This window comes from Sebastes fasciatus, chromosome 19 (genome assembly GCF_043250625.1).
Source record: "Sebastes fasciatus isolate fSebFas1 chromosome 19, fSebFas1.pri, whole genome shotgun sequence".
Lineage (NCBI taxonomy): Eukaryota > Metazoa > Chordata > Actinopteri > Perciformes > Sebastidae > Sebastes > Sebastes fasciatus.
Genome location: NC_133813.1, coordinates 21,020,150 through 21,034,513, shown reverse-complemented (window position 1 = coordinate 21,034,513; position 14,364 = coordinate 21,020,150). Strand labels below are relative to the sequence as shown.

The 14,364-nt window shown below is 42.0% G+C and overlaps 1 protein-coding gene across 1 annotated transcript; it reads right to left on the bottom strand.

Moving 5' to 3' along the window:
- Positions 1–1,506: 1,506 nt before the first annotated feature.
- On the bottom strand, positions 1,507–7,225 carry trim69 (tripartite motif containing 69). Its single transcript, XM_074618153.1, has 6 exons — positions 6,303–7,225; positions 5,583–5,678; positions 5,189–5,422; positions 4,488–4,510; positions 4,279–4,394; positions 1,507–3,717 (listed from the first exon to the last, which is right to left on the bottom strand). The coding sequence occupies exons 1-6, from the start codon at positions 6,933–6,935 to the stop codon at positions 3,173–3,175; spliced, it is 1,647 nt and encodes a 548-aa protein (XP_074474254.1). The 5' UTR covers positions 6,936–7,225; the 3' UTR covers positions 1,507–3,172.
- Between the last annotated feature and the right edge of the window lie 7,139 nt (positions 7,226–14,364).

The following is a 14,364-nucleotide window of genomic DNA, read 5'->3' as shown; positions in this document are numbered from 1 at the left end:
AATAATGATAATGAGTATGGAAGATGAAAAAAAAGCTCAGTTATTTCCTTAAAATCAGACCTCCCTTTGATTTACTTTAGTGACGATTTTGAGTATATTAACATTCCCTCACAGTTTATTTTGAGTGAGAATTTTGAGTGGGGTTCCTGTGCTTTATATTTTCTTGCAACAAACAGCAGTACGGCGTGATAATGGATGACATTAGCGCCATATTTTTCGATCTCCGACCAAAATTTTCCCTTTACATCTCAGACTACATCAGTAAACATTTTCTATACTGACCTTAAGCAGCAACTTAGCACCAACTGAAAGTCTTGATTATATTTCTTAACTCGCACCAGTGATGTAGACGTGTACTCTGGTGGTCATTAGTACATTGTGACGTCATCGGTGGGTGTGGTTACAGGTGCAACAGAGCACATTATTTTACAGGGTGTGGTCAGACGAGCAACTTGAAACTTCAAACCAGAGAATACAGTGAAACACTGCTTTGCTTTTCAGCCTGGTTTTAAAGGAGAAAATTCACTTACAAGACACACACAACATGACTGGGGTAATAAAGGTTCCTAACTGAGAGAAATGACCCAGAAGTATCTGAGTAGCAGCCATTATAAGAGCTGTTTGAATCTCTAAATGCTAAGGAAAGGAGCTGCGATGCTTCCTTTTCTTATGTCCTTTAGCATAGGATATACTGGGCCATCCTTTCACGAAAGGAAAGGAGATAATGCCGTCCTCAATTCCTTGCGGCAGCATCACGGCAGACCCACGTTAACAACATCTGCCGTCGCATAATTACGTAGGCTAGTGTAAGTGCAGTTGGATTCTCTTAGCACTGTGGTTGTCTTTTCCTAAGTCCATTTGAATTCTCCTTCACATCTTGACCTCATGAAGTTTTCCATCAAGGTCGAGGAAAAGTGGTTAGGAAAAGACACAATTTTTTTTTACTATTAGACCACATCCCATGACTGGGGTCAAAGAACAAAGAGAGGAAGGCAGCACCTAAAGCCTCTCATTAAGTTGAAGTGATTGCACTTGAGGGGGGGAGGAGTGGGGCGTTGTCTTTCCAGGCAGAAGTGTATGACTGCGTTCCATAATTACATACTTTTTTACTTTTAGTACATACTACAGCTGCCCTTACGAAAGTACGTACTGTTGCATGCAGTATGCAAACAACTGGGACATATTACTTCCTCATAACATTGCGCCTTGAAGTAAAAAGTTGAAACTTGAAAAGCATGCTGGCTTGCAAACTGCAAAATACAACCGGTATCCTGTTTTTTTGGCTGCATTTGACATACTAATTTTTTTTCTGGCATACTAAATAGTATGGTAGTATGGGTATTGGTATGGTATTCCGGGCTCAGGTGTGATCATGTTGACCTCGTGACAGGGACACTTACTCTCAAACAATGACAAATAGTTCTTCAACATCTACAGTATGTCAGAATCAAATGACAAGCATGTTCTATTTATTTTTATGTTGGAATAAGCACTTTGGAAAAAAAGTTTCAAGAAATGCTTTTATTAAAATGTTGCCCATATGATTCGGTGTGATAACTGGGTGCATCTGCCCTTGGATCAGCCAAGGTAAACAGTAGATACAGTCAAGGCATCGAGCACGACAACTACAAAGTAGATATCCAACATTAAAACCATTTGTTCACATAAAAAAAAGACTATTAAACCCAAGTTGCTTCTGTCTTATTATTGTCCTCCAGTTCCAATCAAAAAAGCTTAACATCTCCTAAGGTCCCTGAATGCCCCACCAAATAACACCATATAATCAACTAAAACATAATGTACAATTATTCAACATGTCAATAAAATCACAGTATACAAAGATATTTTATTGAATGTATTAGTGTATCATGCACAAGAAAGATTATTAAATCATTAAAAAAAACATAAACATAATAGCACACTTGAACAGTCAGTTAACCAAACAGTTTCATATTCTTCACTGAAGCACAGCTTCTCTGAAATGAAATGTGTGGCAGTAGATCCAGTCTACAAACTGTCAAACAAACAAACAAAATGTGTTACAAAAATGTTGCTTAAAGGTTTCCCTGTGGAGTTTTAGTCTTCTAGTGACGTCATGGTATGGAGCTGTTTATCAATGAGTGAGTCAGTGTTTGTTTCTGTAATGCACTGTCCCACCACTGATCTACAGGTGGCGGTAACTCACACAGATATGCTGCAATGCGCCAACAGAGAAAGCGAAGAAGAAGACTGCAAGCCAGCAATCACACCAGCTAACAAAAATGCTGGAATGAAATCAGCTTTGCAAATGTTTTATGAGGAAGGAAACACACTCAACGTGTTCATTAGACCTCAAGGGTTATGCTTTTTGGTGAGTAACGCTGAATGTTAACATGACTTTTTGTTATTTTGACAACTCCACAGGTCCCCTTTAAGATAGGCCACCTATACATCTGTCTGTTGGACAGATACTACTAATATCTAATGAAGGGGTTTTCAAAGTGTAGTTTACTTGCTTATATTTCCTCAGTTGAGCCAAGATAGCCTAATATTTCTGTGTGACATAACTTCAGACTACAACCAAATAGATAAAAAAAAGGTCTGTCCTAGGGTTTTTTTTTAGTTTCTTTCTCTGGGAAAGTGTGAAAAACAGTAAAATTCCCCTAAACTACTGTATCTCTTTAACCAAATCACACATATTTAGGCTATACTATGTGCTCTTCTTTTGATAACGACTGTAATGTAATATTTTATAACGTCCATTCACTGAGCCTCCTCTGGGGAGGCCTGCCTCCCACTTTGGAAACCTCTGATCTACATTGCAAAATTACAAATCTACTATTCTAATTCTGTACAACTGAAAGTAGGGCTGGGCAATATGACGATATATATCGTCAAAACGATATAAAACGTTTTGTTCACTATAATTTCACTTCAAACGAATATTAATTTTACACTTAAGTTCCTAGAATGAGGAAATACTTTTCATTTGTCAAGTATTTAATTCACACAGGAATATACAAAAGTAGGCGTTACCAGAAAACGTGATATATATCATTTTCAAGATATGAAATGACCTATATTGTGATTTTGTCCATATCGCCCAGCCCTAATTGGAAGTACATTTTACCATGTTTGTTTGGTAACTTTTTACCCTTGTTTTCCCTTTCAGTTGTATTTTGTCACCGTTTTTTTAAATCTTTGGTAGGAAAACCTTGAGAGGCTCATTTTCATGCACTTTATCCAGAAAGCCCAGGTTGAAGTACGGGTACAGCGTCTCCCTGAAGGTCTCCCTGAAGGTGTACAGGTGTGTCATGCCCTCTGCGTTGTAAAAGGACACCAGGCCCCTCTTGTAGTCCAGGTACACCCCGATCCGGGCCAGCGGCTCCTCCAGGGACAGGACTGTTGGGGGTGAAGTGCCGGCCATGTACTGTATCCCGTAAGAGAGGGAGAGAGTCCAGAAGCCGTTGGCTGGCAGGGCTTTGATGACTCCCTTTCTGGGCACCGACTCCCGGGCCACCCCCACAGTCCAGACGGTGCTGCTGTAGACCTCGATCTCCCAGTAGTGACGCCCGTGGGTGAAGCCCTGGCTTCCCAGCAGCGACAGGGCGGCGTTGAACCTATAGGGGTTGTCCTGCACGGTGTGGTTGAAGGTCTGGTAGCGGACACAGGTGAGGGAGGAGGTCAGGCTGAGCCACGGGTTGGCCGTGCTGGAGTTAAACGTGATGGCTGCTGGAACTAAAAACAGGAAAAGTGGGAAACAAGAAAGATTTAAAAGATTCTTTCATAACACGTGTTGATGCTCAGATGATCAGTGTTGGTTTCTGTGTAATTCAGTTACATTTTGCAAAGTCAGATGGGGCCAAAATGTCACTTAAACCCCGTTTCCACTAAGAAGCTCCTGGTAATTTTAGTCCCAGGACTACTTTTCAAGGAACTAAAAGGTTCCTTCAGCCCATTGTTGTCTGCGTTTCCAGATTAGGCAAATTAGTCCACTGACGTATGAAAAAGCAACATGACGTAGGGCATTAAATGCTCCTAAATTGATACTAGAGTACTTCATTGTTTATGAATGAAGCAGTACACGAGTTGAAGCCGTTGAAGCAGCAGCGCTGTGTCTATGTGTTTGACCAATCAGCGATGGTCATCCCTGCAAACTCCAGTATTACCCCCCGACCAGGGCCTTTTTGGAGGGTAAAAAGGCCCCAGAACTTAATTCAGACCCTGGTCCTTGCAGTTGAAACACAATGAGTTCCTCAAAAGGTTCCAGGGAAAGTTCCTGTGGTGGCTTTAACGTACCTGGATAAATGCTTCCTTTCATGGATTTCCACACTCTGTACTGCAGGGGCCCCGCAAACCGGCCCTCGCAAAGACTGGGCGGTGTGAACGTAGGTTTCTCAAACTTCAGCGAAGGCCTGCCAACAAAAGCAAAGTCAGAACAGTGAAGAGAGAAGAGAGAAGAGAGAGAGAATAAAAACAATAGATAGAGAAACGTCTCCCACGCTCACCTCTGGAGCAGGACTTTGATGCTCTGAAACGAGACACAGGAATAAACACAGGACAAGAGAGACCGGTGATTAGTTTTGTTGTATCTGAAAGAAGAGAAGGCTTTTTTCCACATTACATCAATGTCTGAGCTCACGCTATCCCACCCTGTGGGATCTCCCTGTGGCCGGGGGAAAGTCCCGCCGCAGTGGCCTAGAGAGAGTACGGCCCCGTGCCTGAGCTAAACTCCTTATCCTCCAGATCAACGGGTGAGATCACTGGCCTACATCCTGTCTCCACTCACTACTCAAGTCTTTTGTTATTAGAAAAGTAGCAGTGTTAACATTTTTTACCAGTATGTACTCTTCAAATAAATCCAAACTGACATGATCATCATGGCCTTTAAGAATCGTGTGAACAGGAAAGCCAAAATGGTCACACCCTGCTCAGTTAAGTCTTGACTGTTGATGTTGGAGCCTGTTGCACATGTTGGCCCAGAAACACATGACAGAAATGATGTATAAAACCAACTTTCACCCCCAAAGTTTACTACTTTGTCTTGCTTCATTGTGGTATAAATAGTTACTGGAAACAAATAGGTTTGAAATACAGAGCTCAGCATTTCTTGCATTAATCATCCCCACAGCTGACTCATCATGCTTTTGATAATTTCCAGATGGACTTGGATTCATCGTGTATGAAGTTCATATGAGCCCGAGCTTACCCGCAGCAGAACGAAGGCATCCTGCTCTCTCAGCTTGTCCTCTATCTCGTGGAGTGCACTCTGCAGACGGGAGATCTCCACGCAGAGCAGGGCCTTGTGCTCGTCCAGTCGGATCAGCTCTCGACGCTCCTCCGTCTTCAGCTTCACCTGCAGCAGCTTCTCCTCCTGGTACAGGAACTGGTGCAGGTCGCTGAACTGGGCCTCGATGCGCTGCTTCAGGTCAGCGGTGTGCTCCTATGGAAGATGATGGGACATTATCATGATTGTTTTGCAGATATGTCCATTCCTATCTGGTTAAAATCTGATTTTAAGAGGTCAAACTGGACATTTGATAGTCCAGTAGTGATTACAGTGTGTGTGTGTCATGTGTGTTTTGGAAGGCGTTTCCTCTCACCTTGAGCTTTTTGACCTCGTCCTCGGCTTCCCTGTCGCACTGTAGCGCCGTGTTGAGTTCAGCTTTGAGGGAATCCATGGAGCTGTTCAGAGACGCCTGACAGGACAGAGACACAACATTATTGCACACTGACCTGCTTCTCACTTCAAATACAATGTCATATCTACCCTTACAAGTTGTTTTGGAGCAAAAACAATAGATGGATACAGATTATAAACTGCTTACATGAAAAAAAAAAGATGTAGTAAAAGTAAGTTTTAGTGCTGCAACTAACGATTATTTTCGTTGTCGATTAATCTGTTGATGATTTTATTGATTAATCGATTAGTTGTTTGGTCTATAAAATGGTGAAAAATGGTGATCGGTGTTTCCCAAAGCCCAAGATGACGTCCACAAATATCTTGTGATGTCCTCAACTCATAGATATTCAGTTTACTGTCATAGAGGAGGAAAGAAACCAGAAAATATTCACATTTAAGAATTTTTTTTCTTTAAAAAATACTTATAAAACAAAATAGTTGGCGATTAATTTAATAGACGACAACTAATCAAATAAATTGCAGCTCTAGTAAGTTTAAACCATTACAATGACCATATGTACTGCACTAAGTAAAACATACATACTTCCTGAGATGCATCTTAATTTTTGAAAATTAACCAAAAATCATTCAAACTTCAATTGTAAGATCTTGACGCTCATTTAGTTCAAGCTTAACTCACCCTGTACTTCTGCTCAGCCTCCTGGACACACACCATGGTGTGGTTCCTGTGCTCCTGGGAGAGACCGCACACCAGACACACCAGCTCCTGGTCCTCCTCGCAGTAAAGCTTCAGCTCCTCTCTGTGTCGGGTGCAGCATGGCACCGGAGCGGGAACCCTCTCCGCCACCCCCACATCTGCCAGGCGAGGTCCCGTCCCGCTCTCCTCCAGACCCTGACAGTAGCTCTCCACTATGTTGGCGACGATGCGGTTGGGCCTGTAGCTCTGCCCGGGGTACACCTTCCTGCACTGGGGGCATGACCCCGTGCCCCCCTGGATGGGGCCCCGGGGCCCGGTCCAGTAGCCCTCGATGCAGCCCTGGCAGAAGGTGTGATCACAAGGCAGGGACACCGGCTGCTTGAAGAGATCCAGACAGATGGAGCAGGTGAGATCTCTGCTGATTCTGTGCGCTGAGCTTTTGTTCACTACTTTCCCAGCTATGGGAGGCTGTCGCAGCTTTTCCATCGCTGCAGCAAAGTCTCCTTCCTTTGGTTTCCAACTTTTCTTCTCTGGCTTTATCCCCTGGTTTAGTTTCTCCAAGTTCTGCAGATAAACCGTCTGGATTTTCTTCACTTCTTTCTGATTCTTGCTCATTCTTGGTTTTCCTTTGTTCCGGCTGTACAGCTGGACCTCCTCGTCCTTCCTCTCCTGAGTGTGCGTCTGCTCTCTTTGGCCTCCAGTCTTCCTGTTGATTGTGGGGAAATAAAGTGGGTGGTGCAGAAGCAAGCAGCCACAGACCTCTCACATCCTCGGCAGATAGTGAGTGAGTCTCAATGGGCCTCCCCCCTTTTCCCTCCAGACTGACGTCACGTCTTAGTCAGGAAACCGAGGCGGACCGTGGATATTCTATCCTTGGCGTGTTTGTCTAGTGAAGTCTGGCCAGTAATAAGTGCAAGAAAGTCCTGCTTCACTAAACTCTTAATCTGCTGTAGAGTAACTACAGAAAAATGTAAATCCATTTTTAGTGTGTGTGTGTGTGTGTGTGTATGAGATCACACATTAACGAGAGCAATAACAAATTTGTGATCAGTAACAGATTTCCTGCTTCTCTTTATGGCTATACGCTCTCTGCCCAGTAAGTAATCATTATGGCTGAAGGGTAAACAAGATCATTAAGAGATTTACAAAGAGAAAAAAAAAAAACCCGTCCTGCAGGCAGAAAGCTCCACCATGGGCAAATACATATATACTGCAGGCATCCTCCTCATCCACTTATTATAACAGATATTTACAGCTCGGTCCCTGAGGGCTGGAACATCTGTCCTGTAAACTAGAGTTTCCTTACAACATGCTAGTTGAGAGAGTTTTTTATGTGGTTCACTTCAAAGTAAAAGAGTCCTGACACATATTATCAGCATGAGAACAGTTTGAATATAACAGGGCGTTACATCAGGCTAATCACAAAGTCAATACAGACACCCTGTGATTATACACTGGAACATAATCAAAGGTCAGGAGAGGAAAATTATGTAAATTTCAAAATGCTTGTGTGTGTGTGTGTGTGTGTGAGAGAGAGAGAGAGAGATACACATATATAGCACATTTAACATCTTATCTGGTGTGTGGAGTCTATTAAAACCTTTTGAGTATTTGAGAGAACTTGTAAAAGTCTGAGACAGACAGCAGGTCAGCAGCTAACTTGTCATGTTAAGGACAATGGTGACATCTGGTGTCCAAACTGAGAATTAAAACAATTATTGTACAATACTAAGATTAGAAACAAATTAGACCAGTTGTGTAAAAATCGATTGAAATCCATGCCCATAATCAGAGGTGTGGACTTGAGTCACATTACTCGGATTCCAGTCACAAATCTGATGACTTTAGACTCAACTTGACAAAGTAAAAAAAGACTTGCAACTCGACTTGGACTTTAACACCGATGACTCATGACTTCACTTGGATTTGAGCCTTTTGACCTGAAAATACTTGATACCTTCCCCCAAGCCCAAAGACTGAAAAGTTAAATGTTATTCATTCCCAGATCTTTCTGTCATGATTAAGTTCAGTCACGCTTGTTCTAACAAATAAATACACATTTTTAAAAGCATTCAAGATTTTTGTAAATTTAATATATTATTACTCTGTTGTTAAAATGCCATTGCATTTGGTGAAGAACGCATTATGACTTGTTAAGGACTCAAAACTCAAAGTTTAGGACTTGGGACTTGACTCAGAACTTGTGTGTCTTGACTTGAGACTTGACTCTGGGCTTGTCTGTCTTGACTTGAGACTTGACTCAGGACTTGTCTGTCTTGACTCTGGACTTGTCTGTCTCGACCCTGGACTTGACTTGGGACTTGTCTGTCTTGACTTGGGACTTGACTTGGTACTTTGTCTTGACTCGGGACTTGTCTGTCTTGACTTGAGACTTGACTCAGGACTTGTCTGTCTTGACTTGGGACTTGTCTGTCTTGACTTGGGTCTTGACTTGGTACTTTGTCTTGACTCAGGACTTGTCTCTCTTGACTTGAGACTTGACTCAGGACTTGTCTGCCTTGACTTGGGACTTGTCTGTCTTGACCCTGGACTTGACTTGGGACTTGTCTGTCTTGACTTGGGACTTGTCTGTCTTGACTCTGGACTTGTCTGTCTTGACCCTGGACTTGACTTGGGACTTGTCTGTCTTGACTTGGGACTTGACTGTCTTGACTTGGGACTTGACTCTGGACTTGACACAGGATTTTCCTCTCTTGACTTGGGACTTGACTCGGGACTTGTTTGTCTTGACTTAGGATTTGATTTAGGGCTTGACTCTGGACTTGTCTGTCTTGACTTGGGACAGTGACTTGGTCCCACCTCTGCTCATAATACTACTTTTTGTGAGTGAAAAATCTTAATCATATTTGGTAATTAAAAGTAAAAGTAGAAAGACAAATAATTGATAAAAGTAAAAAACATAAATAAATAAAAAAGAATGGTGGTACAACATAAATGATGTACAGTAGAGCAGGGAGACATTTAATAAGTTAACTTCTCACAAACATGTAGATGATCTAGTAGCACGGAGGCCCTGGGGCTCAGAAAGCAGAGAGGAACCAGATGAGTGCACAAGTGGTAAATAATGAAAAGCAAAATGAGAAAGAAGAGTTATGCTCTCTGGGTGCGTTGTGCTGTCATCCTCCAACCAACCAAAACCCCTCACGGTCTGTTTCACATCACAGACCTACAGTATGAGGCACAGATCGTGACCAGGCTGATGAAGCTGTGTGTGTGTGAGAGGGAGCAGGTAAAGATAAATCTGTGAAGAGACGAGGCAGGTGTGACTATGACAGCAGTAATGGCTCCAGAAGTAGCTCACCTCTGTCTCCTCTCCCTGTGGTCACCAGAACGATTGCAGATGTGCTGCAGATGTGGCCCCCAAAGGAGCCCTGTGAACATGTAATCATGTGAACTCAGTAGCTGTCCGTGGTGCTGAACATTACAGGTATGTCTGACGTGTTCCACAATCACAAAACATTTTACACATTCATATTTTACCAAATTTGTGTGCATGTTTCCAAATAACACAAAGACTCCTGCTTCACCTATGATAGGGATGATTGACATAACAATCAGACTCTTTCTCTCCCTCAGTGTTTTTATGCCTCCGTGCTGGCGACCGCCGTGGCCGGAGGCAATATATTTTCGGGTTGTCCATCGTCCATCCGTACGTACGTATGTCTGAGCACGATATCTCAGGAACGCCTGGGGGGACTTTTTTCAAATTTGGTACAAACGTCTGTTGCACTCAAAGATGAACTGATTAGATTTTTGTGGTGAAAGGTCAAAGGTCTGTGTTATCTCATGTCCCATTCTCGTGAACGCAATATCTCACAAACACCTTGAGGGAAGGTCTAACGTCTAACAGGATAAATAGATTCAGTGATGACATTTTGAACAGACATGGATGTAAACTGCAACTTGACTGGTTGGCAATTGCAAATGTAATTCTGTTTATCTTGAGTTTACAACTTCTTGCCTCTCCTGTACGAGCTTTTGTATACACAACATGTACATACTTCATAAGATGAACACATGTCAAATACCATCCAACCACTCACTTTGCAATAAATCAGGTCAGATGTGGTGGATGTGTTGCATTAGTTATGATGTGCGATGACTGGAAAATACTGTATATACAAGAAAAGTAATCTGATGCTTCATATCCCTCACTCCCCTTGTTGTTGTCCATGCTGGATCTGTCCCCGTCGTTTTAAAGAGCAAGCATGGAAAACAAAATAGCGCATTAGCATACCCGCATCCAGCTAGCCAGGTCTTTCTGGTGTACCAGCTACAACAGAAGCCTCGCATATACTTCTTCCCTTTTTCACTAGCCTGCTGTTTTATTACAAGGTTGGGGGTTGATCTGGGCCCAGCTCCTTCACCTGTAGTTTATCCGCCAACGTTCTTCTCTCAAACGGCTCCAGGAGGAGAGATTTTACCGAGTTAGGGTTCGGTCTTGGAGTTGTGGTCGCACTCACCATGGTAATAGTTAAAATGGCGCCGTAGAGACCGCAGAGAGCAGTTCTGACTTTAGCAGTAGCTGGCTTGGGGTGATAAAATAATCGCCCCTCTAGTATTACATTTGAGGACGCTGATTGGCTAAATTTAATGTCATACCTTTTAATGTCATAGCTTGAATCAGCTATTGGCTATGTGAAGCTGCTACACAGACCCACCTTCTGGGGGCGATTTCTCCGTCGCCCAAGAGCTGAACTTCAGACATACAGACAGGCAGAGGGGAGTCAGACAGGCAGAGAGGAGTCAGACAGACAGAGGGGAGTCAGACAGGCAGAGAGGAGTCAGTCAGACAGGCAGAGAGGAGTCAGACAGACAGAGGGGAGTCAGACAGGCAGAGAGGAGTCAGACAGGCAGAGAGGAGTCAGACAGGCAGAGAGGAGTCAGTCAGACAGGCGGGGGACGTGCAGGAAAACCATATATTTTGCACGGATGATTTTCTATCATATTCTACACATATTACTGGGTGCATTCCATATTTAAAACACACAAATATTGACAATTTGTATAATCCATTATTATTATTAGTAGTAGTAGTAGTAATGTTTTTTGTGTGTATGGCTGTGTGGGTCAGGGAGGGCGGCGCCCTCTATTGGCAAGCCGCCCCTGATGATATGAAGCTTTTATCTGCTGTATTCACTGTGGTTTTAGTGGAGAATAAGTTAATTGATGGCACACAATGTAATTAACTTGTAACCTTCGGTGGTCCCTAATAAAAAATGGCCATCTTCAGAGCTGCTCAGAGCTGCACACACACAATTAAGACAGGAGACAGATTAGGATGGTTGAGTTAATTAAAACGTTGACATGCTTCGGCATTGTGATTCCTGTAAACCTCATGGGTCAGGAGAAACATTTGAGTGGGGGGTGCAGCAGAGAATAAGTGAGGTTGTTTTAGTGTTGCATCCATTCAGTGTGGAAAAAAAAGTTAAATTCTTGCTTGATTACTGAGCTGCAAGCGAGTGAGGTGGCGCACTAAACCCCTAAAACACATACTGCAAAAACACAACGGCAGTTTCTGCTTTTCACTCAAATTATAGTCAAATTGTTGGAGATAAATTATGTATTATTATGTAAGAGATAATGTACAGGGAGTCAGTCATTGTTGTCTTCAGGGCGATGCAAGACCCCGACGCGAAGGCATCGCCCTGTCAGGGTTTATTTCACAACAATGACCCGCTAGCTGTACATTATCCCGCTTATTACACGGCTACTTACTTAAGCCCATAGCAATGGTCTGTTATACATAGCAACGGTCTGTTATAAAGAAATAAGAGACCTTAGAACGCCATGATTGACCAATCAGAATCGAGTATTCAACAAAGCTGTGTAATAATATTTTATATAACATGGTTTACAGCATGTTAGCATTTCATTGTGAGCATGTGCTTGGCTGTAGACTATTCATGTGTTGCTTCTCAGAGGGATATCTTGTCAAAGTCAGGTTTTAATAAACATACACGGTATTTTATTGTATAGTTGTGTTTATTTGGATAGCTGTGGAGATTTTAATTTGAGTTTCTTTATATTTTTGCTTTGTGTTTGGACCTTTTGGGGAGCGAGTTATATAACCACAGAGTGTAAACAACAAGAAACCTTTAATGTCCTCTTTGCTATATGAGGCTGTCAATGTTTGTGGCTCAGCTGGAGACAAAGTGTGAATATGTGCACAAATGAAATGTGTGCAGCCATGCATGTGAGTGTTTGTGGCAAATTCTGAAAGAAAGTGCAACATTTATGAGGACGGAGAGAAAAAATAAGACGCTCCCTTTCACAGACACACACATAGAGGAGGCACATCTGCACTGAACACACACACACCCTCAATTAAACCCTGAGCTGATGTAAGGCACCGGGGAAACTGGAGGCTCTGTGGAACTTGTGAGGCTAAAAATAACCTCGGTGTCTGCAGGAGTGAGAGACCTGTAGGAAGATAAGAGGCACAAGGACAGACAGTAGGAACAGTGCTCCTGTTATGATGATGGCGTTAAAGGTGGTAAAGATATTATTTACAATTAAATATGTTCTCTGACATGTAATTATCTTAAGCTAATGAAATATTATGAATATTATTTGAATTGTCTAATTCCAATTTCAAATTGCTTAAATGTTTAGTCTTTAGTGGCTAAAATGACTTTCATAATCCCCTGACTTTTACTTTAACACCATCATTGAGTCAAAATGTGTCCAATACTTTGGTTTATGATTAAATACCTGCAAAACTAATGATGTCACCCTCAGTCAACAACCATGCATTTTTTGCATTTCTTTCACAAATGAATGCACACACTAGCATGCACAATGCTGGTTTCTAGTTCAGTGTTGATTTCTTATCAATAATAAAAGAAGACTTTGATGCCCATGAAGTGAAATACATATTTCATTCTGTCCCTCTTTCCCTGTTGATCTTCATCTCTGCTTTTTGTCAGATTCCCCCCGACAATAAAACGCCTCCTCATCCTCATGACTTTCATAGAATTTGAGAGGAGGCACTTAAGCAGATGCGGAGGCAACGTCTGAGCATATTTTGGGTGCCGCAGGCGGCTTCCTGCACTCGTATTCATTTACCTTCCAAGTTAATGTGAAACCACGGACAGAAGCAGGTGCACAGTACATAGCGTGCTCTAACTGGGCTGTAATGTCACATTTCAAAGTCAAATTAAAGGATTTTTTTTTCAGCATGATGCCCTTTTGACTCTGTGGTTTCAGTACGTTATAAACCTACATGCAGTCTGTTTATTTTTGATGGGAAGTTATGTTGTTTTCTTTAATTTGAGAACATTTGGCAAGAACAAATCACCTAAAGTCACTGTCATGTACTATGGGGAGACCACCACACCATAAATATTGTAATATTTATTAGGGCTGTAGGAAAATATCAAGTGCCACAAGTTTTGTGATACTGTATCGAGTCTCAAAAACACTATTGATTTTTAATGAAACAGTTTACATGCAAGTATTATCTCAAGTCAATACCTTGTTTCATTTGCAAAGATATGCACCCTCTCAGTGTACGTGCCATCTAAAAGTAGAGCTGTGATGCGGGATGTTACAGGGATACTGTGATAAATGCAAATGCAGATCCCACTGTTGTGATTACATAAACAGTGTCAACTTTTTTTTTACTTTTCAATCATCTTTTATGCATATGATGGTGTGATGTTTATACATGCCTTTATACTATGACAGTTTTCCTTAAATTTTATTTGAAAAAAATCACAATATATCGCCTCGCTTACAGTATCGCAATACATCGCAATATATTGAATCGTAACTGCTTTATCGTATCGCCCGATTCTTGCCAATACACAGCCCTAATATTTATATTTTTAAACACTGAAATAACTCAAATACTGCTAAACATTGAGAAGAGTCAGTTAAGTAAGATCTTCTCTGAATATTACATTGAGTGTATTACTGTGTATGACTTTTTCCAGCCAGGAGAAAGTGACACATCACAGTTTATCCCCCAAAGACCAACTAGATAAAAGTGAGAAATTGTCTGTTGATGGTGGGACTGTAA

Coding starts and splice junctions, on each gene's coding strand:
- trim69 (XM_074618153.1), bottom strand. CDS start 6,935: ATGAGCAAGAATCAGAAAGAAGTGAAGAAAATCCAGACGGTTTATCTG. Junction 5,423..5,582: donor ACGAGGTCAAAAAGCTCAAG/GTGAGAGGAAAC, acceptor CATCTTCCATAG/GAGCACACCGCTGACCTGAA. Junction 3,718..4,278: donor GAAAGGAAGCATTTATCCAG/GTACGTTAAAGC, acceptor TCCTGTTTTTAG/TTCCAGCAGCCATCACGTTT.